Genomic DNA, 24,945 nt, shown 5'->3' on the forward strand with positions numbered 1-24,945 from the left:
GGATGCAAGATTCGCAGTTGCATATGAACTACCTGTATGTGCAAAGGAAGTGATGTGGTTGGATCATGCATTCTGTTGTCCGTCTGGAAGACTAGAGCTGGGTGAACCTTTCTTACTCATAAGCTGTTCAAACCTCTCCAATTCTGTTTTCACTGCTGCTACTGCAATGGATTCCCAATCAATTTGGGTGAGAGGGGTTGAAGAATCTCCTGTAGTGACTACATTTGCATTTCCCTTCTTGTTTCTTATCTGAGCAGGCATAAGATTTGGATAAAGCTTCCAACAAGTGTCCCTGGTATGCTTAGGCTTCTTGCAATAATCACACATCAAGTCCTTCTTATCTTCCCTTATAGTCTCACTACTCTCCCTGTCTCCATTCGGCTTAGGTTTTGTTGTACCAATCATAGCCGACTGGTTAATCCTAGGCTGTCCCAGCATTACATTCCTCCTACTCTCCTCTCTGGAGACAAAAGCATAGGCCTGAGAGAGTGTCACACCCTCCCTAGAAAGAATCTGCTACCTAGCAATGCCAAATTCAGGGTTCAGCCCTGCCAAGAACTCAAAAACCCTATTCCTCTCTACCAATTTGTGATAAGTTGCTGCACATTTACACTTTCCCATACCACAGTTTCTAAGTGATCTATTTCTTGCCATAGGGTTTTCAGCATGGAGAAATACACAACAAGAGGTTTTTCTCCCTGTTTCATAATTGTCACCTGATTTCTTAACTGATAGGCTCTGGCTTCATTTTGCTTCTGAGAGTAGGTTTAAGTCACTCCATCCCAAATCTCCTTAGCAGTATTATCCCATAGGATTTTTTTTGCAATATGAGGTAACATGGAATTACACAGCCAAGACATTACCATGTAGTTCTCTTGCACCTATCGGGAAGAGTCTGTATCAGGTTTCTTCTCCTCCCCAATGAGATACTCTAATTTTCCACGGGCACCAATAGCCATCTTAGCTGATTGTGCCCACTCCAAATAATTTGTACCATCAAGTTTTACTGTAGTAATGATCCCGGACCCAAAAATATCACTACTACCTCCAACATCCAGAGTCCCACAGTTCCGGTTGATTTCATCTCGGTATTCCAACTCTCCATTTTATTTCAAACAGTTCAACAGTAAGAAAAAAATAGATTGGAGACTTTCAAAAAATAATTTAATACCACACACATAGAAACCAACCCTTAGCTGGAGGGAAATCTCTCTCCTCCCCACGCCTCCCAATAGAGATAAAAGTGAACCGATCACTCTGGGAGGCCTAGAAAATTTCAGAAACCAAACCACCCTCTTTAGAAAATCAAAAGAAAACTAACAATACTTGGGCATCCAAGATCAGATAAAAAAAAAGAGTCCAACTTTTCTGGGATTTTTCCCCACACTCCAGTTCTTCCTGATTTTGATGCTGAACAGTAGATCACCTTCTTGATGTTTAGATCCCACCAAAAACTCTAAAAACTGGGCAATCTATAGTAGATTGATCAGCCCTTTACTACTTCATGCAGTCGACTGATCTAGGGCTGCATGAGAATGCTTCAACAAACCCTAGCCGATGCTCTGATACCAAGTAGAAATCTGCTGAATTAAAAAATATGAAAGAAAGTAGTTTCTTGAAGAGAGAAGGAAGAGAGGAGAAGAAAAGAAGTTGAAAGAAAAGAGAGCAATGATCTGGCCGCCCCGTTCACTTATTATTTATACTAAAATAATAGAATAGTACAAAGACAACTATGCCCTTATAGGGTGGCAAAACATAAAACAACATATATAACACTCAAAAAACATAATAAAATTTTGACTCACATAGCTATTGTGGTCCCCACCTCCTATCTAACAACTAACATAAAACACGCTTATTATTTATACTAAAATAATAAAACTGTACAAAGACAACTATGTCCTTATAGGGCGGCAAAACATAAAACAACATATATAACACTCAAAAAACATAATAAAATTTGGACTCACATAACTACTGTGGTCCCCACCTCTTATCTAACAACTAACATAAAACATGTACTCAGAAAAACATCATAAAACTAATTAATCTTCAACAAATACCATAGGTTTGTGTATACCCTTTTGCAACCAACCTTGCCTTGTACATCTCTATATTGCCATCTGCCCTGCACTTCACAATGAACACCAATCCACATCCGACTGTCTCTTTGGTTGTAGGAAGATCAAGCATCTCCCATGTTTGGTTCTTAACCAAGGCTTCCATTTCTTCTTGCATAGCTATTTCCACTTAGGTTTGGAGAGAGCCTCGACATTCTTGGGTATAGACACAGAATCCAGGGAAGAAAGGAAAGCATGGTAGGATGATATGGCATTGTAGGAAAGATGGTGTGAAATGCAATGGGCTGTATACTTTCTTTTTCCCTTACGGAGTGCAATGGGAAAATCAAGGTCAATGGGATTGGCTGCAACAACAATGTTAGGTACAAAAACATAATGATAAGGGAAAATAACAGGCTTGGGCTCAAGGGGAATACTTGGAACTGTATTGGTTGAACCTGGAATCTCAGATGAACTAACTCATAGTGGTGTAGATTCTTCTATTTGAGCTTGTCTGGAGTCAACCCTTTACTTGCGGCGCTAATAGAACTATGAGGCTGGCCATAGTGGAATTGACAGAGTTGTTGATGGTGAAACTAATGGAGAAAGAGGAACAAATGAAACAAGAAGAGGAACAGATTGTGAGTTCTCCCAAAACACTCGCCTTGAGGTGAACCACCCGAGAAGAAGAATGTAGACTAAAAAAAGTAACATCCATATTGACAAATTTTCTCCCCGACACTGGATCATAACAACAATACCCCTTTTGGTTTTGAGCATACCCAAAGAAAACACATTTTTTGGCCTTAGGGTCTAATTTCTTGCAGTGATGACCAAGAATGTGAACAAAGGAAACACACCCAAAAACTCTCAAAGGTGCATGAAATATCTCCCCATCTGGAAAAAGGAGACTGAGTGGCACCTTAAACCCCAAAGTGCGTGAAGGGACATGGTTAATCAAATGCACAACTATGAGAACTGCATCCCCCCAAAAGCGAATAGGAACTGAAGCACACACCATAAGACTTCTTGCCACCTCCACAATGTGTCTATTTTTCCTTTCTACTACCCCATTCTGTTGTAGTGTATATGCACAACTACTATGATGAATCACACCGTGCTCTAAAAAATACGTGGCCAAGTCCTTCTCAAGGTATTCTCTAGCATTGTCTGATTTGAAGACCTTAGTCCTCACTCCAAATTGTGTGAGAACCATCTGGTAGAATTGTCGCACCAAAATAGGTACCTCATCATGTGATCTCATCAAATATATCCAAGAGTACTGCATGTGATCATCCACAAACAAAAGGAAATAACAGTAACCATACATGGAAGAAATATGATAAGGTCCCCATACATTAGTATGAACAAATATCAAAAGCAAAAGAACTTTTATTACTTGGTTAAAAAGAATGTCTACAATGCTTTCCCAACTGACAACTTTCACACTCCAAAGTAGATAATTGAACATACTCAAACAACTTTGGAAACAAAAATCTTAATGAACTGAAAGAAAGATGACCCAAACGATTCTACCAGAGCATAATCTGACTCACTATCTCTGATCTACTAGTACTGCTGCTACTAACATGATGGCTCAGATGTCTTAGAATCTCATCCAAAAGGTAGACTCCATTCACCTCACGACCACTCCCAGACATCCTCTTTGATTTCAGATCCTACAAAACACAATTACTAGGAAGGAAAGTCACTAAATAGTTCAAATTTCTTGTTAGAGAACTCACAAAAAGAAGATTAGTATGGAGTCTAGGGACATGTAAGACAAAGGATCAAGTAATGTCATTGGTCACTCTAATTGTTCCTTTCCTAGCAAAGGGAATATGGGAACCATTTTCTGTAGAGACAAATAGAGACTTTGTCTCTACCAAAGCACAACTGGTAGGAACTGAAAAGGGTAGGTATATTGGTCATGTGCTCAAATGCTCTTGAGTCTATAATCCAGGGAGGTCCCTCCTTACCTGAGGTGGATGCATATTTTGCAACTACATATGAACTACTTGTATGAGCAAAAGAAGTAGTGTGATTGGCTCCTACTGCTACTTGTTTGAAGAACTAGAACCGGTTGAATCCTTCTTACTCATAAGCTGTCCATACTTTTCCAATTCAGTTCTAATTGCTGCTACTGCAATGGACTCACAATCAGCTTGGGTAAGAGGTCCTGAAGAGTCTCCTATAATTGCCACATTTGCATTTCCCTTCTTGTTCTTGACCCGAGATGGTGTGAGGTATGGGTGAAGCTTTCAACAAGTGTCTCTGGTATGCTTAGTCTTCTTGCAATAGTCATACACCAAGTCCTTCTTATCCTCCCTCCTAGTCTCACTACTCCCTTTGTCTCCATTTGGCTTAGGTTTGATTGTACTAATCATAGCCGACTGATTTTTCCCAAGTTGTCTCAACATGACATTCCTCCTGCTCTCCTCTCCAGAAACAAAGGCATAAGCTTGCGAAAGAGTCACACTTTTTTTAGAAAGGATGTTTGCTTGACAATGTCGAATTCAGGGTTTAGCCCAACCAAGAACTCAAAAACCTTATTCTTCTATACCAACTTCTGATAGGTTGCTGCATTATTCGTACTCTCCCAGGCCACTATTTCTAAGTGATCTATCTCCTGTCAAAGTATTTTCAGCATGGAGAAATACATGTCTCCCTGTTTTGTACTAATCACCTAATTCCTTAACTGATAACTTGATAAGCTCTAGCTACATTTTGTTTTTGGGCATAGGTTTCAGTCATTCCATCCCAAATCTCCTTTGCAGTATTAGCCCACAAAATATTTTTACCAACGTGAGGTAACATAAAATTACACAGCCAAGCCATCACCATGTAATTCTCCTGTACCCACTGGGAGGAATCTGTACCATGTTTCTTCTCCTCCTCCCAGTGATGTACCCCAATTTTCCACGAGCACCAATGGCCATTTTGGCTGATTGTGCCCATTCTAAATAATTTGTACCATCCAATTTCATTGTGGTAATAATTCCAGACCCAAAAATATCACTAGTACCTGTAGCACCCAAATCCATGTTCAGTACTCCAACCCTCCATTTCAATTTCAAACAATTCAAAAACAGGAAATAACTAGGTAGAAGGCCTCCAAGATCAAATCAATCTCACACACAAGGGTAGCTGACCTTTCCAGAAGAAGAAAACTGAAAATCTTATATGGAGAGAAATCTCTCTTCTCCTACCATCTCCCACCGGAGAGAAGAATGAATCGATCACTCTAGAAGGCCTAAAAACTCCCAGAAACTTAACCACCCCCTGTAAAAAACCTAGAGAAGTCCAACAAGGTCCAAGTGCCCAAGATCAAATCAAAATTGAAGAGTCCAACTTAAGTAGGACTGTTCCCCACACTCCAGTGATTTTGATGCCAAAACATAGATCACCTTCTTGATGACTGAAAAACACAAAAAAAATCCAAGAACTGGGCAGTCTGAAGTAGATTGATCAGCCCTTTATCTCCTCATGCAATCGGCTGATCTAGGACTGCATGGAAGAACTCCAAGAAACCCTAACTTTGCTTTGATACCAAGTAGAAAACTGCTGAATCAGAAAAATCTGTAAAAGAAAAAAAATATTTTTTGAAGAAAAGAAAGAGAGAAGAGAAGAGGTTTGAGAAAGAAAAGAGAGCAATAATCTGGCCGCCCTCTTCATTGGTATTTATATTTTTAAAATAAAGAAGGGTACAAAGACCAATGTGCCCTTATAGGGTGGCTAACACCTAAAACTACATAAAACACTTAAAAGAGCAACTAAAAAAAGACCCAACAAAGGTGCTGTGGTCCCCACTTCCTATCTAAACAATAATTAAACAAAAAACACTACCAAAACTGCACAAATCTGTCTAAAACCTCAACAATTTTCTTTGAGGTAGCCGGATCTCCATGTTTTTGTTAATTTTTGTGGTGTTAACCTCTAAATCATTGTCTGGAACTTTAAGGTATCTGAAGAGATGCTCAACTTGAGCCTCACCCAAGTTGCATCCCTGTCCTTAATCTGTCTCTCCTCCCACAGACATATAATTGAATTTTGAACCATTGGGACCAGAATATTTTTTTAGGTCTCTCTTTTCTTTATGTTGCCTTTCACTATTCTTAGGCAAACTTGTTTCCTTATTCTAAATTGTGCATTAGCATCTGGGTAAGTCTAAAAATAATGCCAATTGTTGTTATCATAGCTTAATAGTCTTGAATGGATAAGTTTCATCTACATGGTCATAGGTAATTGTTCTAGTCCTGCACTAGAGGTATACTGATGAGGTTACTAGCAATACATGAACACAGCCAAACTTAACCTGTTATATAACTGAATTCAATTCGTTCTTAAACCCAACTATTTGGGCTCAGCTACAGGAATCCTGTCCTGTCCTTGTGCTCTATCAAGATTCAAGAGCCATGTTTTCTGTCTAAATGTGACTCTTGTATCATTCCACCTGGGTGCCAATGCAGCATGCCATCATCTGCAGAATGCCCTAGCACTGCAGAAAATGATTCAGGATTGTTATTCATATTGGATTGGCTAAAGGCTTTTATGTCTGCTTCCAATCTGACACAACTGTCCTCCCTTATCTGGGCTTGTGACCTACAGTTTATGACAAGCTACCACTAGCAAGTTTAACATGTTATAAGTTCAAAATTTGTTGTCCTAATTTCATTTTCTGCTGTAGTATGGACTTACCTACATTTTTGAATAATGTATTTTCTGTTCATGTTTATATCTCTTAATTAAAGCTGCTACCTGTATCTTTCACCAAAGAAACCAATATTTTCTGTTGGGCTTCTATGTGGTTGTACTATCTCAGTTGGAGTCTCACATTTTTAGCTGTGCAGGTGATTCTTCAAGCAAATCCCAGGGTAAAGCCCTTTGGTATTCAGAGAAAACCATTGCCTCTGGAACCTTCTGTACTTCTAAGGGAGGCTAATCGGCGGAGGGCTTCTCTTTCTGCTGGAAATATGTTTGAAATGTCTGATGGTCGGCTAAGTTTTTCTGATGGGTAATGAAGTAGACATGTAGTACTATCATCTGCCTTTTTTTACCTGTTATTGATCTTTGTTCCTGTTTTCATTGTATTGGAAATTTTCTTAGCCCTCATTTGGTTGGTATATTGACAGCTCAGGTTTAGATGCACCATCGAAGATGTCCCCAAAGAAAGTACAGGTGGGTTCTATGTCACGAACCAACTCTTCTCCCGGAAACTTCGAGAGCTCACTTGATCGGCCTATGAAACTTGCAGAAATTCATGTTGCTGCTGAGCATGCTCTGCAGCAAACAATTTCTGATTCTGATCTGTGGAAGTTTTTATCATCTATAGAGCAGTTTGAGGTCAGAATCCTCTACTATCAGCTATATATTTAACCTCCTTTTGTTTTTTTCCCTTTTTCCTTTGTTCTGTTTTTATTTTAACATTTAAGACTTAGGAGTGATATTTTGGTTTCTAACTTCTCTCTCTCTTTTTTTTTTTCATCAGAAAAGGAAATTTATGAATTTATAATTTAAGATGCAACAGGTTGGAACACCAGCTACCCAATTGAACAAGGACCAGAAAGCAATGCCCAAAGTAACAAAAAGAATTACATTACTGCCCAAAACAATTGTTGTCTGTGAACTCCCTGTTTTGCTATCTGCCATCCCATTTGCAGTCCTTACCCGGCTGAAGGTGATGTTTAACTTTCTTGAGAGGCTTTCTGTTTTCCTGAAAGCCTGCCTGTAAATATAACCAATTTTAAGTCCCCTTCTACTTCCAATTGCTGGAACTTGGACTGCTTCAGCTTTCAGTGAGTTTCCAACCCCTATAGGTCCTGAATACAAGGTCACCAACCTGCCTAAAGAATCTCTAAACACACTTCCAATACCTTCCATCCCTTGATTGTCCATTTAGCTCCCATCAAAGCTTGGTTTTATTTTATTGCTTGGTGGGCGTTTCCATTCCGTGATCTTTTTGAGCAAAGAATTACTCAGGTTAAATTATAAAAGGGTAAATTTCTTAAACTACCCCTACTGTTTAGTTAATTGACTAACTCTACCCTTACTGTTTAACTATTGTCTTAGAGTACCCTTAAGTTTTCTGACAATTGACCAATACCTCCCCTACTGTTAACTTTTCGTCACACTCAGTCACATATGACCACGTGATTCTATATATTTTTTTCAAAAATTCCAAAAATACCCTTTCAAATCTCTCTGTCTCTCCTCACCTCTTTCCCTGCACAGTGGACTGTCAACCAAGGCATTGCCGCCACTGCAACCTCATCCCTTCCAATGGCCCTCACAATCCTAGAAGCAGATCTGAAGATATGAAGGTCCAAATCTCAGATCCTGTAAGCACACCCGTCAGCTTTCTCCCCCAACCTCATATCCCAATTGCAACAATGATATGGAGAAAGCTAAGGTAAGAGAAACAAAGGAAAGTAAAAAAACCAAGACTTCTTGTTTGGGATGCCAGAAATCACATGGATGAGAAAGGGGAGAGGGATGATGAATAGAGAAATTGGAATCGTATTTTCCTAACATTAACGAGACTTCTCCTCGTTCCCTAGTCTGAGCTGATCCTCCAGGGATTGTCTCATCCTCATTGGTGGAATTCATGGGCTCTTCGACAGGTATCTGATCGCCAGGGGGTCATCGTGGATTGGCTAGTGCATGATGGAGTAATAAAAGGATTTTCCAATGAAGAAATGATCTGGGAGATACTCCAAAACCAGCACCACGTCAGTAAAATACGATTCCGGTTTCTCTTCTCCCTTTCTCACTCCCCATCGAACAGAAACATTGACCCAGTATCAACTTTTCACCTTTGTCTCACCTCTTGACACAGTCAACACAGCAGCGGTAATCAGGGGCGACAAAACCTGATTCCTCCCTTAATGTTTTAATGAATCAAGGGCAAAGGGTTATGAGAATGACTTAACTGAATGAGGAAATACAAGAAAAATGTTAGAAAAGTGGCTTCATCGCCATCGGGTGTTTCTTTGTTCTTTGCCTGAGAAGATGATCAACTGAGAGGCTACAGATGTTGAATGACTGAGATGAGGGGGGAGAAACGAGAAATGAGGCGAGAAGAATTAATGAACCGGGCCTCAGAAAATGTGTGCAAACTTAGGTGTTTAAGAGAGGGAAAAATGGACGTTTTCAGCCATTCTGTTAATATTTTAACGGTAATGGTAATTTTCCAAAACAGAATGTCTGATGGTGTAATCTCTACACCTTGATGTAATCTGTGGTTTTTTTAATAAATCATTCTTTAATGTTACCATAAAAAAATACACTCTCTAATCTGTGGTCAGGATTAGAAAGACTCCCTAAAACTGCAAAGAGTTCTAATTACACATTTGCAGTTAAGTCCTTAAGTTATGGAAATTATCATATTGGCCCTTTCATGCAAAGTGAAAAGACAATTGAGTTCCAACGCACAATAGTGTTTGAATTTTGTTGAGAAACCACACAATGAGTCATTATCTCAACCAACCACAAGGATTCTTCCCATATTCATCCTGGAGGCTTTTTGGGCCGAATACTAGAGTCCTAGTGCAACTACGCGTCCTCCCTAGGAGTCCCAGTTCAACTAGAATTCTCCCACACTCATCTTGGTGTTACTAAGGAACTTATATAGGAGCCCTAGTGTCTGGGATTCCTTTGCCAGAGTCCTAGTCTGACTATGACTCCTAGCTAGAGTCCTGATTTGTGTCAACTACTTGGCAGCGACATTCTCCTCTTGTTTGTGGGTACAAATTCCTTATTGCACATTCATTGAATTATAGAACCATTCACAGGCATCCAACATATAGAGTCAGGGAGCGTTTGTAGATGGGAGGCAAATTATCAATGGCGTTCTAGTGGCAGATGAACTCATCGACTCCGAAAGGAGAAGTGGGGAGGAGGGGGTATCGCTCAAAGTGGACATGGAAAAGGCGACAACCATGTAAATTGGGAGTTTTTGGAGTACATGCTAAAAAGGTTCAACTTTGGGATGAGGTGGAGGAATTGGATAAGGGTGTGTTTGTAACAACAGCCAGCTTCTCTATATTGGTAAACGGTGTTTCAGCAGGCAGATTCTAGAGCTCGAGGGGTTTAAGGCAAGGGGACCCCCTCTATCCCTTGCTATTTATTTGTGTGTTGGAATCCCTAAATATGATGGTGAATAAGACAGTGGAAGGAGGATTACTTGAAGGCTTCAAGGTGGGTCAAGAAGTGGAGGTAGCACTGCTGCAGTATGCTGATGATACTCTCTTCTTTGTCAACACAGCAGAAAATCAAGTGGAAAAAATCAGAATGATTTTGATTTGGTTTGAAGTGGCCTCTGGCCTAAAAGTCAATATGCATAAAAGTGAGCTAATGGCAGTGGGGAACAGTCCAAACTTGGAAGTATTGACCAATATTGTAGGCTGCAAAGTTGGAAAATTGCCAACAAGTACTTGGGGATGCCACTTGGGGAAAAGTGTACTTCTAAGAAGATTTGGGACTCAGTGATGGAAACTTGCCTCTTGGAAATCGTGGTATCTTTCAAAGGGAGGGAAACTTACACTATTAAAAAGTGTTTTGTCTTCTCTTCTTACCTACTTGTTGTTTCTCTTCTTTACTCCAGCTGGTGCGGCTAAGAAGTTGGAGAAGACAATGAGAGATTTTCTTTGGTAGGGATAGAAGGATGAGTTTAAATTCCATTTAGTCAGTTGGAGCAAAGCTTGTAAATCTAGAAAGGTGGGAGGCTTGGGTTTAAGGAATGTGAGAAAGTTTAATTTGGCTTGTCTTGGGAAATGGTATTGGAGGTGGAATGAGCAGACCACAAGTCAATGGAGAAAAGTAGTAGAGGCTAATTATGGTTCAAGGAACTCAAATTGGGACCCTGGGGAATCAAATTTAACTTATGGATGTGCTGTTTGGAAGGGTATTCAGAAATCAGAGGAGGCTTTTAGACAAGGTTTAAGTAGGGGTGGCCGAACCATGGGGCAATCCTATTGGTGGTGTATGTAGCAGTGCCAAGTTGATCATTCAATCTTCAGTCATGATTCTCAGGCAGGAAAAATCCTATTGGTGGTGTATGTAGATGATATTGTTATTATTGGGAATGATAAAATGGGCAATGACAGGTTGAAGACTTATCTGTAGGAACATTTTCAAATAAAGGACCTTGGTAAATTGAAATATTTTTTGGGGATAGAATTAGCAAGGTCTAAGAATGGTATTGATTTGTGTCAAAGGAAATATGTGCTTGACTTGTTGGAAGAAACAGGTTTGTTAGGTGCTAAACCAGCTGAAACACCTATGGAAACAAACACTACGTTGAGTAGTGATATGGGTGAAGTGTTTGAAGACCCTAGTAGATACCAGCGACTTATAGGTAACTGCCTAACCATTACTCGGCTAGATATTTCATTTGCAGTTAGTGTGGTAAGTTAGTTCATGCAGAAACCTCTGGTTCCTCATTGGGATGCGGTTTTAAGAATTGTGAGGTATTTAAAGGGGGCTCCTGGTCGTGGTTTGATATACAAAAGTGGTGGAAAACTTGAAATTGAAGAATATACTTATGTTGATTGGGCCAGTTATATGTCTGATAGGAGATCTACCACAGGCTATTGCACTTTTCTTGGGGGTAATCTGGCGACATGGAAAAGTAAGAAGCAGACAGTCGTGGCGAGAAGCAGTGCAGAGGTAGAATATAGAGCTATGGCACATACTACTTGTGAACTAGTGTGGCTAAGAAACCTTCTACAGGAGATAGGATACAATGTTAACACTTCAATGAAGCTCTACTGTGACAATCAGGCTGCAGTTCACATTTCTTCTAATTCAGTGTTTCATGAAAGAACCAAGCACATAGAGGTTGACTTAACACAGGGAACCGGTGGGCAGACTTATTTACTAAAGGGTTGAGTCGGGGAAGAGTGGACTACATATGTTACAAGCTGGGACTATATGATATATATACACCAGCTTGAGGAGGAGTGTTAGTGTCGAATATGTAGGGGTATTTCTGTCTTTATACTTATGTTAAGGTTGCTGATGTGTAATATTATGTTAGAACTAGTGTCCCTCACTTAAGTAGGGGCACATGTGTCTTTTCTATTATGTTAGTAATATAAAGCACACCTGACCGAATGGGAGGTAATTTTTCTCTCATTCGAACCAGACTTTTCTTCTCCTCTTTTCTTCTCCTTTCTCTCTCTCTCTTTCTTTCTTCTTTCTTCTTTTTTCTTCTTGGCTGTTATCAGACTAACAGAACTCAAGGGCAGGCCGAATCATAATAGTTTTCTTGGCAGAGCAAGTGATGAATTCTGCTTATTAACCTTCTGCCATTTTGTATGTTGCATTTGTTTTTTTGTTTTGTTTTATTTTGTTTTTTTTTTTTTTATTGTCATCAGGGAGGAAATAAGCAACAGAGTTTTCAAGGACAAAAATCAATCAAAGGATGCACTCAACAAGAGCATTGCCATTCAAGGTTGCTCATTGGGTGAAAACTTAGGAAGCGTTATGGCCATTTTCCACCAACAGTATCATATGGAATTGGCAAATAGTGGCTGATTCTTCATCAAATAGAATGATAACCATAAAAAATTGACCCCTCCATCCAAACTTGATCAAGATGAATTTTGAAGACCAGCCTGGGAATTCCAGGGGCATCTTGCATAGGAGTGTTTCGAAGACACTGAATGCAATGTATTAGCAATGTTTTCAGGTCCCATTGGAGTGGACAACTCCACAAAGGCAGAATTAATGGCTGTTTTACAAGGCTTAAGGTTGGTAAAGTCATCATACTATACAAATACAGTGGTGGGAAGGGACTCTAAAATGGTGGAAAAAAGTGTTGGACCATAGGCATATACAATTATAAATTATATAATAAGGAGATAGAAAAAAGGTTGTCTAAGGAGATAAATTTAACTTTTCACATGGCAAATGGATTGGTGGACAGGTTGGCAAGACAAGGAACAAGTAGAGAGGGTCTATATTGGGGACAGGGGAGGTGACTTTGGGGAAATTTTGTAACACCAAAGTGACCAGTTTCTGATAAAGAAATAAAAGATCAAGTTTTTAATTCCCAACCCTCTTAACTGTTTCTGCCAAGCAGATTAGATGCCTGCCAACAAGATGAAACTTGTGTTCATCTCAGTGTTTTCAACTTGCTGTGAAAATAGAGAGGGAGGGATATCAATTTGAGAATAGAGGTAGGTGGAGAGAGAGTGTGACATGGTGATGACAGTGGGCAGCTGAATGGATGAATGCTATTGTAGCTGTCATTGTGGAGGGAGAGAGAGTGGGGTAAAGTAGACCAACCTGTTATGCCTCTTTACTAGCTGGTGATTGAGGTATTTCTAATAAGTTGTTGTCAACCACCTTTGTCTTCTTTTTCTTCAATAATCTATTTTTTTCTTTTGACAAGTATTTGCTTTCTAGTGCATGTAATAAAGACATATGCTTGTGCTCCTTAATCTAGGACCTTCAGATCATAAAATGACAATTGAATTCTAACATTTGAGTAGAAAACCTTATGTGCTGATTTCAGCCAAGCTTCTTGTGAAAGGAAGAGTAGAAAGTTGGGGATTTCAGCAAGAGAGGAAAGGGGAGAAAAGAGAAGAAGGTCGACTAGGATAGATTAACATAACCCTAGCCGCCAGCCCCTCATTCTATTTATAATTAACTTAAGTATGAGATATTACAAGGATGCCCTTAGTAGGGCGGCAACTCAAACTAAGTAATTACATCTCTTTAAAAAATAAAAACTAATGGGCCCAAGGCCCAACATCTTAATTTAAAAGAAAATAAACTAAACACAAGTCTGTCCACTCAACACTCCCCCTCAAGTTGGGAGTAGATGTCATACATCCCCAACTTGCGTAGATCATGCTCCAGCTTATTCTTTGCAACGCCTTTTGTGAGGACATCAGCAAGTTGCAGATAAGAAGAAATGTATGGAAGACAAACTTCTCCAGAAGTTACATTTTTCTGATAAAATGTCTATCTACTTCAATGTGCTTAGTTTGGTCATGCTGGACTGGATTATGAGCAATATTAATTGCTGCCTGGTTATCGCAGTATAGCATCATAGGTTCTTCTGCCTGAACACCGATTTCTTCCAATAGAGAATGGATCCAGAGAAGTTCTGAAACTCCATGTGCCATGGCCCTATATTCGGTTTCTACACTTGATCTTGCCACAATTGTTTGTTTTTTACTCTTCCATGAGACTAGGTTACCCCCAACTAGGGTGCACACTCTTGAAGTTGATCTTCTATCATCGAGGCATCCTGCCCAATCCGCATCTGTTTAGGTCTCTAGCTTGAGCTGTCCATGATCAGTAAACAATATGCCTCTGCCTGGATGTCCCTTCAGATAAGCAAGGATCCTGTCAGTTGCCTTCCAGTGCTGGTCTCGTGGAGCATGCATGTATTGGCTCACTACACTTACTGCATAGGAGATGTCCGGTCTTGTCATGCACAAGTATGGTAGCCGACCCACAAGTCTTTGGTACCTCCCAAGGTCTTTTACTGGTTCACCTTTTGATGCACTAATTCTATGGTTCTGATCAATGGGGGTGCTAGCTGCCTTTGTTCCAAGTTTCCCTATCTCAGTTCTCCAAGGTCCTTAATCTCAAATTCCTTATGCAGGTTCCTCTTCAGACTATCAATCTCACTCAGATCATTCCCAGTGACAACAATATCATCCACATAAACAATTAGGATTGACACCAAGGATCCCCTGCGCTTCACAAACAAGGTGTGATCAGATTGAGTTTGAGTGTAGCCAAAAACAATCAGGGCCTTTCTGAATCTGTCGAACCATGATCTGGGGGATTGTTTCAAGCCGTATAGTGACTTTTTCAGCTTGCATACCTTTCCCTCTTTAGCATTATCATAAAAACCAGCTGGAAGATCCATATACACCTCTTCTTGTGGATCCCCATTTAGAAAGCGTTCTTCACATCCAGTTGAAACAAGGGCCAAGAGTATGAGGCAGCAAGAGAAAGGAGTATCCGAACAGAGGTCATCTTTGCGACTGGTGCAAAGGTCTCTAGATAATCAATGCCATAGGTCTGTGTGTATCCTTTTGCAACAAGTCTTGCCTTGTACCTCTCTATGCTTCCATCTGCCTTATACTTTACTGTGTAAACCCATCTGCATCCAACTGCCTCCTTGCCTTCTGGTAAGTCCACAATCTCCCATGTCTGTTTCTTAATCAAAGCTTCCATCTCTTCTTGCATAGCTGTCTTCCACTCAGGTTTGGAGAGAGCCTCACTAACACCCTTGGGTATAGACACGGAATCAAGAGAAGAGAGGAAGGCACGGTAAGAAGGAGAAAGTCCACTGTAGGATAAGTATTGTGATATGCAATGAGCAGTGCACTTCCTCTTCCCTTTTCTAAGAGCAATAGGGAGATCAAGGTTATCAGTAACAGTGTTAGTGGGACCAATGGGAACTGAAATAGTAGAGGGATCAAGAGGAATACTTGGATCTGTATCAGCCGAATCTGGAGTCTCCAAGGGATCGACAGGAAGTGGTGTGAGTTCTGCCATAGTGGAATCAACCTCCTTATGAAGTCTCTGCTGTGAGTAATACTGTGAGACGGAACGCAAAGGGGGTGGCAAGGTAGGTGACATCGGATGGTTGTCAAGCACAGTAGTAGACACAAGAACTGGAACTGGGAGAGGGATAGACTGCTGACTTACTTCCCCAAAACACTCCCCTTGAGAAGGATTCCTTGAGAAGAAGTATGTAGATTCAAAAAAGGTGATGTCCATAGTAACAAACCGGTTCCCAGAGACTGGATCATAGCAGCGGTATCCTTTTTGATTCTCTGCATATCCAAGGAAGACACATTTCTTTGCCTTGGGATGAAGCTTCGAACGGTAAGGACCAAGAATATGCGCAATGCAGACACACCCAAACACCCTTAGGGGAATATGAAACATCTCCCCCTGAGGAAAAAGAAGGCTGAATGGAGTGCTGAATCCAAGTATACGAGAAGGCATCTTGTTAATCAGATATATTGCCGTGAGAACAGCATCACCCCAAAACTGAATCGGAACTGTTGCTGTGACAATCATGCTTCTTGCCGTCTCAACAATGTGTTTGTTCTTTCTCTCTGCAACACCATTCTGCTATGGACTGTAGGAGCAGCTAATCTGATGGACAACACCATACTCCAACAGATATGAGGCAAGATGTCTCTCAAAATATTCTCTAGCATTGTCAGATCTGAACATCTTGATTCTAGTTCCAAACTGTGTTAATACCATCTGATGGAATTGCCTCACCAAGGATGGTACCTCATCACGTGATTTTATCAAGTAAATCCAGGAATATCGAGAGAAATCATCCACAAACAGAAGAAAATAGCGATAGTCGCCCATAGAGGGAACATGATAAGGGCCCTACACATCCGAATGAATAACATCAAAAGGAGAAGAACATCTTTTATTACTCGGTTTAAAAGAGTGTCTACAATGCTTTCCAAGTTCACAACCTTCACACTTTAACCTTGATAGACTCACAGGCTCAAACAGTTTTGGAAACAAAGAACTTAAAGAAGAAAAAGACAAATGACCCAGACGATTATGCCAAAGTATAATCCGATCCACAAGTTTTGACTCACTATCCTTGCAAACATGATGACTTTGGTGAATTGGAAGAGTATCCAGGAGGTAGATTCCATTCACTTCACGACCACTCCCAATCGTCCTCTTTGAATCCAGATCCTGCAAAATACAATGTCCAGGAGAAAAAAATACTGAGCAGTTCAGATTCTTAGTCAAACTACTAACAGATAACAAGTTGGTGCTCAATCTAGGAACGTGGAGGACAGAGGGTAAACAAATGGAATCATTAATCTTGACAGATCCCTTCCCAGCAATAGGAACATGGGATCCATCAGCTGTGGAGACCCTATCTCTACCAGAACTGAGCTGGTAAGAGGAGAAAATGGTGGAGCAATGGGTCATGTGCTCTAAGGCTCTAGAGTCTATAATCCAAGGAGATCTCTCCTTACCTGAAGCAGAAACATAGTTTGCAGTGACATGTGGACTACCTGTGTGGGCAAGGGAGGTAGAGTGAGTTCCACCTGTGCTACCTGTACCTTGTTGTCCGGTTGTGGCTGAATTGGAACTAGCTATATCCCTCTGATTCAGAAGTAACCCAAACCTCTCAAGCTCGGCCCTTATTGCAGCAGCTGCAACAGACTCCAAGGCAACTGTAGTAGAGGGGGCCGGAGTGTCACCAGTAACTGCCATATGTGCATTTCCTCTCTTATTCTTCAATCTGGTCGGCACAAGATGTGGGTGAAGCTTCCAGCAAGTATCTCTTGTATGCTTTGGTTTCTTACAGTAGTCATAGACTAAGTCCCTTTTGTCTTCCTTCTTGTTTTCATTGCCATTCTGTTTAGGTTTCACAGCACTTACCATAGCAGACTGATCAGACATGAGATTCTTCATCATTACATCCCTCCTGCACTCCTCTCCTAAGACGAATGCATATGCTTGGGAGAGAGTGACACTGTCCCTGGAAAGAAGATGTTGTCGTGCAATGTCATACAAAGGGTTAAGGCCAGCAAGGAATTCGAACACCCTATACTTCTCTAAGTGTTTTTGATAGGTAGTTGCATCCTTGGTGGTTTCCCAAGCAAAAGTCTCTAGATGGTCAATCTCCTGCCACAGGGTCTTAAGGACTGAAAAATAAGCTGCAACAGATCTATCTCCCTGCCTAGTAGCAATAATCTGATTTCTCAGTTGATAAGCCCTAGCAACATTCTCCTTATGTGAATAGGTCTCTGCAACCCCATCCCATATCTCCTTAGCAGTGTTTGCCCATAAAAAGTTTTTACTTATATGTGGCAACATAGAATTACACAACCATGTCATTACCATATAATTTTTTTGCACCCACCGGGAGTTGCCAGTTTCGGGTTTTACCTCTTCACCAATAAAATACCCCAATTTTCTACAAGACCCAATGGCCATCTTTGCAGATTGGGACCATTCTAAGTAATTTGTACCATCCAACCTAATTGTAGTAATGGTTTCGGCTCCGAAGGGGTCTCCAGCACCTCCTCCTACTGGTCCTATTTCATTCCCAGGCTTATATTCAACTCTGCGTCCCTCCATGTGTCTCAAAGAGGTCCAGAAAACAGCTAAAAAATGCAACAAGAATAAACAGAATACCTTCTGGAACCAACGACACTCCTTTGGTGTCCTGGACTTTCTTCCCACAAAAGATTCCTTTTCGGTGGGATAAGGAGAAGAGAGAGAAGAAGCAACCGCCCTCTCTAGAGGCCTCCAAACCACATGGAACTTGAATTGCCCCATACAAAAAACCCAAAGGAACCCTAGAAAAATAGGGCACCACTACCTAGGTCAAAATTGAAGAGTCCAACAAAATCAGGACTCTTCCCCTTTCTCCAGTTTTTCCTGATTTTGATGAGAAACCCTAGACCAGCTATAGGGCATACAGATCCATCAAGAAAATCCAAAAATTGGGCTTACCTGAAAGCTTCGATCAGCCTCTTAAAACTCCATGCAGTCGGCCGATCTAGGGCTGTAGGAATAAATCTCTTCAAGAACCTTCAACCTGCTCTGATACCAAGTAGAAAACCTTATGTGCTGATTTCAGCCAAGCTTCTTGTGAAAGGAAGAGTAGAAAGTTGGGGATTTCAGAAAGAGAGGAAAGGGGAGAAAAGAGAAGAAGGTCGACTAGGATAGATTAACATAACCCTAGCCGCCAGCCCCTCATTCTATTTATCATTAACTTAAGTATGAGATATTACAAGGATGCCCTTAGTAGGGCGGCAACTCAAACTAAGTAATTACAGCTCTTTAAAAAATAAAAACTAATAGGCCAAAGGCCCAACAACATTTTAATTTAAAAGAAAATAAACTAAACACAAGTCGGCCCACTCAACAATTTGCAACATATTTGTGGGTTGAACCATTTGACCTGGACAGTTGAACCATCTAACCCTAACCCAGAGGGGATAACAGATTGATCTCCAGGTTGTGTTTGAAACACTGTTTTATCTTTCCATCCCCTCCAAAGAAAACTTCTTGTAGAGAGAGTTTTGATGAAGCTGGTGGGTATAATCTATTAATAGCTATCTATGGACAAGGATTTCAGGGAAGTCAATATAGCCTCTTTTTCCCCTCCCTTTTTTTTTTTTTTTGAATTTTGACTTGGATCATCATTTCAATTCTGGTCTTCATTTGTACAGAAGCATGCTTGCACACACATATATACGTTTTGCATAGTATATCACTTTCCTTTTCAAAGAAAAAACAAAAAGTTCTGAAATTACTTCAGGTTCAGAAATGAAATTTTTTATATTTTAAGCCATTGCATGAAACTATTTGAAGGAACTACCATAAGTCTATTTCCACAGTACCCTGGTTCCTGCTTTTATGTTCACCATTTAAGCCTTTTTAGCCAACCAGTGGCACTCTGCATACATGTTAAACCTTATGTCTTATACATAATGCATTCGAATCAGATATGCATTTTTTCTTGTTTAGTGTAACTCTGCTCTATTTGCACCGTCTTAAGTAAGAATTTCTGTAACTAAGGGGCCATTTGGCAAGTCTTTTTGGGAAGATCTTCTTGTATCTCTGACAGTCAAAAGACGCATTGAGCTTTTGCATTAAGATCTGAGCAGTCTGAAGCCTATTTGGTTAAGGTGTGTCTTTCCGCGCAAAGATGAACAGAAAAAAAAATGCAAAAGCTCCATTTGGAGCTTCCCGAAAATCGCCTGTTTTTGGCTTCCCACGTCTTTTCGGCGCGTTGGCTTTTGGTGGCTAGATCTACCGCGAACCAAATGGGAAAAGACCACATCGCGGTCTGCCGAGCTTGTAAGTTGTAAATAGCCGACAGACTGCACGGAAAGGCACACCAAACGGAACCTGAGTTAACTATCTGAAATCTTTTCTTTGTTCATTGCAAATGGGGAATCACCATGTCTTTTCCTTGTAATTTGCTAGTTTGTTGTATACATTTCTTTGAAATTGTGTTATTGTATGTTTTGGAGATTGCATCTTTTAAGCCTCTCTCTCTCTCTCATGCTTTTAGTTGTGTTCTTGCCAGCAAAAATATTTGGAGCTGACAAAAGGTGCTGCTGATAACTATCATCGTTCTTGGTGGAAAAGACATGGAGTTGTGCTTGATGGTGAGATTGCAGCTGTTTGCTATAGACATGGAAACTTTGATCTAGCTGCAAAGTCATATGAAAAAGTCTGTGCCCTCTATGCTGGTGAAGGGTGGCATGATCTATTGGCTGAAGTTCTACCCAACCTGGCTGAGTGTCAAAAGATACTTAACGATCAAGCTGGGTATCTCTCTTCTTGTGTAAGATTGCTATCACTGGATAAAGGTTTATTCTCAATTAAGGAACGCCAAGCTTTTCAGTCAGAGCTTGTTCGACTTGCACACAGTGAAATGAAAGATCCTGTTCCCCTAGATGTATCATCATTAATAACATTTTCTGGAAATCCTGGTCCGCCACTTGAATTATGTGATGGAGACCCAGGCACACTATCTGTAACAGTCTGGAGTGGCTTTCCAGATGATATAACTCTTGAGTCACTTAGTCTCACTCTCACAGCTACATATAGTGCTGATGAAGGTGTTAAGGTATACTTTTGGATTAACAGTATTTTTCATTTGAGAAAAGAATGTATTTTTTTCCTCCTTTTTCCTCAGTTTGTCAATCATCTGTTGTGGTGTTTCAGGGAATAAGGAGCTCAGCTGCTACCATACTAAAGCCTGGTAGGAACACCATCACCCTTGCTCTACCCGCACAAAAACCTGGATCTTATGTCTTAGGGGTTCTCACTGGACAGATTGGGCACCTAAGATTTAGATCTCATAGTTTTTCTAAAGGTGGACCTGCAGACAGTGATGATTTTATGAGTTACGAGAAGCCAGCAAGACCTATCTTAAAGGTAGTTTGTCTAATTTTACATAGGAATAAGAAAATGGGCATGTAAAAATTTTAGTTATAGGGAAGAAATAATTTGCATCCAGCATGAGGTTTTACCCGTTCCTCTCAGTGCTTTGGATATATTAGATTTATCCATGTCATTATTTATTGTATCTTTTATCATGACGTGCTGAGCCGAATTATTTTATTTGTTTGAGAATCTGATGAAGTTCCCCACCCCCTCTTTTTCTAGGTGTTTAATCCAAGACCTCTAGTTGATATTTCTGCAGCTATTTCGTCTGCTTTGCTAATGAATGAGCCTCAGTGGGTTGGACTGTTTGTGAAGCCTATTAACTACTCCCTCAAGGATGCAGTCTTGCATATAGATACTGGTCCAGGCCTAAAGATTGAAGAGTCACATGTTATTGAGATGGAGAGCTACACTAAGATTTTTCAGGACTCTTCTTCCATGGGGATCTCTCATGATTCCAGAAAGGAATCTTCTACAGTTTATGAAGACTTTAAGCAATTAAAACTCCAAGATGGGAAAATAGAGTTGCCGGACTGGGCAAGCAATATAACTTCTGTTCTGTGGTTTCCTGTCTGCGCTATTGATAACAGGCTTGCAAGAGGGACATCTTCAGGTCAGTGCATTGCTTCCAATTTACTGTAGTTTTAATATGCATATTGTTTGTGACATCCAACTCTTGATTCATTTATGCTGTTGTTTGTTTTATGAACAGTCATTCCTTATCCACAGAGTAATCTAGATGGAATGAGGACAATAGCTCTGAAATTAGAATTTGGGGCATCTCGCAACCAGACATTTGAAAGGCAATAACTTTTCCATGTTCTCCTAACTTCTAAATGCAGTTTCCATTAAGTAATTTATCCAAATGTTCTGAAATAAGTGAGCTTGATTACAGGACAGTTGCTGTCCATTTCACAGATCCTTTCCATGTAAGCACACGTATAGCAGATAAATGTAATGATGGAACATTGCTTTTGCAGGTATTTATATGTTTCAAATATTAAAAACCTTTGCCTTTATGTATGCTGCTGCCATTTTTTTATTTATTTTGTTAGGTTGCACATTTTCTTAAGGATTTTTTAATGTCAATTTGCAGTTTTAATTCTTTTTTAATTTGTTTCATGAGGAATTATCTAGATGAACAAATACTTGAATAGAAGATGAAGAATGCAAATTTAATAGAGATGATCATGGGCCAGGATTTCCAGCCCTACAACACAATATCAAGTATGTGTTGTAATTCTGTTGTTAGTGCTGCAAGGGAATTTAGTCCTTTTATGTCTCACTATGTACAACCGCTGTTACAGTAAGAAAAATAATATCCTGGGTGCCACCAGCCTAGCTTTTTGAGCATCAGAATTCACTTGAAACACAGCTGCAGCAGTCCTAGGTTAGTTCGAGATCTGTTCAAGAGAAGAAAAGAAAAAGAAGGGAGAGGAGAAGAAGGAATTAGAGAAAGAGAGAGAAGAATGAATTGGTTCTGCCGTACCCTTCATTGGCTTTTATATTACTTGAGAAAAAGAAGACACAATGACAAAAATACCCCTGTCAACTGTGACAGAGAGAAAAAATAAGTACATCACTCTGAAACAAAACAAATAAGGATGGGGAGCATATTTCTGCACCTAACAAACATATAGAACCAACTAGGTATCTCTGTCTACATCTCTACACTTCCCCTCAAGTTGGGAATAGATATTGAGCATTCCCAACTTGCATAAATCTGTTTCAATCATGACTTTAGGGACTGCTTTGGTGAAGAGATCAGCAAGCTGCATATCAAAGGCAATATATGGCAAGCACACTTCTTGGGAGGGTACTCTCTCCCTAATAAAGTGTCAATCCACCTCAATGTGTCATGTTGTATTGGGTTATGAACAATATTAATAGCAGCTTGATTGTCACAATACAGCATTAAGGGCTTCTCATGCTCAATTCCAAGTTCTTCAAGTAAGGATTTCAGCCATAGAACTTCTTCTGCCACTCCATGAGCCATAGATTTGCATTCTGCTTTAGCAATTGAACAAGCTACTACATTTTGTTTCTTACTTCACCATGAAACCAGATTTCCTCTAACAAATGCACAGTACCCAGAGGTAGATCTCCTATCATCTACACATCCAGCCCAATCCGCATCAGTGTACACCTCAATCTTCATATGACCATTATTCTTGAAGAGTATTCCACAACCTAGACACCTCTTGAGATATGCTAGGATCTACTCAATGGCCAACAAATGAGTGGTTCTTGGAGAGTGCATATACTGACTAACAATACTGACAACATAAGAAATGTCAAGCTGAGTCAGACAAAGATACATAAGTTTCCCAACCAGCCATTGATACATGGTCTTGTCATTAAGAGGTTCACCTTATTCTGCACTTAACTTATGATGCAATTCAATGGGAGTATCTGCAAGTTTAACTCCCAAATTTCCTATTTCCTCCAAAAGGTCAAGGACATGTTTCCTCTAAGAAATGAAAATACCATGTTTAGATCTAGCCACCTCAATCCCTAGAAAATATCGGAGATGACTCAAATATTTCACCTCAAACTCTTTGTGAAGTAATTGCTTAAGGGAACTAATCTCATCAGCATCACTACTTGTTACCACAATATCATCTACATATATAGCAAGGAGTGTCAGAGAGGAACCACCCCTCTTGATGAAAAGTGTGTGGTCTGAGTGAGCTCGCATATACCCAAATTTCTCTAGAGCAAGTCTAAACCTGTCAAACCAAGCCCTTGGACATTGAAAGTGGGTTGATTTGCCTGAAGGGAAGGATCCAATAGGCTGTAAGTGGGTTTTTACTATCAAATATCATGTTGATGGCACCATTGAAAGGTACAAGGCTAGGTTGGTTGCAAAAGGCTATACAGACATATGGGATTGATTATCTGGAGACCTTTGCCCCTGTTGCCAAGATGACTTTTGTGAGAGTTCTGCCATCTTTGGTTGCACACTCAGACTGGACACTTTATCAACTAGATGTAAAGAATGCATTTCTGAATGGAGAGTTACATGAGGAGGTCTATATGTCTCTTCCTCTAGGGATGTATGAAATAGATATGAAAGGAAAGGTCTACAGGCTGAAGAAATCTCTTTATGGACTCAAATAGTCCCCTAGAGCATGGTTTGAAAGGTTTAGGGCTGCCTTTGTTAGCTTTGGCTATGTACAGACATAGTCTGATCATACCCTCTTTGTGAAGAGGAGAGGATCCTTGGCCGTTTACCTGATTGTGTATGTTGATGATATTGTTGTGATTGGTAATGATGTCTCAGGGATTAATGATCTCAATTCTTTCCTTCATACAGAGTTTGAGATCAAAGATCTGGGGGAATTGAAATACTTTCTTGGCATAGAAGTTGCTAGATCCAAGGATGGGATCCTTCTCTCTCAGAGAAAGTATGTTCTTGATTTGCTCTCTAAAACAAGGAAGATGGGTGCTAGACCAGTTGCTACTCCTATCGATATGAGCCATAAACTCTCTACTTTAGATGGAATATTGTTAGAAGATAAGGGAGTCTTCCAGAGACTACTTGGAAAACTTCTTTATCTATGTACGACTCGGCCAGACATTGCATATGTTGTCAGTTGCATCAGTCAGTTCATGCATGCTCCCGGGGATACTCACATGGCAGCAATAGAGCGGATTGTGTTATTTGAAGGGCTCCCCTGGAAAGGGAATTCTATTTGCTAAGCATGGCCATATGAAATTTGAAGCCTACACAGATGCTAACTGGGCCGGAAACATTGATGACAGAAGATCTACCTCTGGGTATTGTAGCTTGGTGGAAGGTAACATTGTCTCTTGGAGAAGCAAGAAACAATCAGTTGTTGCTCGATCTTCAGCCGAAACAGAATACAGAGCCATGGCTCTTGGAGTTTCTGAACTATTGTGGCTTAGATCCTTGATGGAGGAACTAGGTATTGAGCATGATAAGCTA

At 40.2% G+C, this 24,945-nt stretch overlaps 1 protein-coding gene across 1 annotated transcript in view; it reads left to right on the forward strand.

The window, feature by feature from the left end:
* Positions 1-24,945, forward strand: part of CLUB (TRAPP II complex TRAPPC10/CLUB) — a 90,999-nt gene that overhangs the window by 58,299 nt on the left and 7,755 nt on the right. The window contains exons 11-17 of the mRNA XM_088945463.1: positions 6,911-7,074; positions 7,193-7,403; positions 20,131-20,676; positions 20,775-20,987; positions 21,219-21,609; positions 21,709-21,799; positions 21,892-21,976. Coding sequence (XP_088801589.1) covers positions 6,911-7,074; positions 7,193-7,403; positions 20,131-20,676; positions 20,775-20,987; positions 21,219-21,609; positions 21,709-21,799; positions 21,892-21,976 — 1,701 coding nt within the window. The remainder of the gene's footprint in view (positions 1-6,910; positions 7,075-7,192; positions 7,404-20,130; positions 20,677-20,774; positions 20,988-21,218; positions 21,610-21,708; positions 21,800-21,891; positions 21,977-24,945) is intronic.

The sequence above is a fragment of the Nelumbo lutea genome, chromosome 1 (genome assembly GCF_056320005.1).
Source record: "Nelumbo lutea isolate HS-2025 chromosome 1, American lotus-T2T, whole genome shotgun sequence".
Taxonomy (NCBI): domain Eukaryota; kingdom Viridiplantae; phylum Streptophyta; class Magnoliopsida; order Proteales; family Nelumbonaceae; genus Nelumbo; species Nelumbo lutea.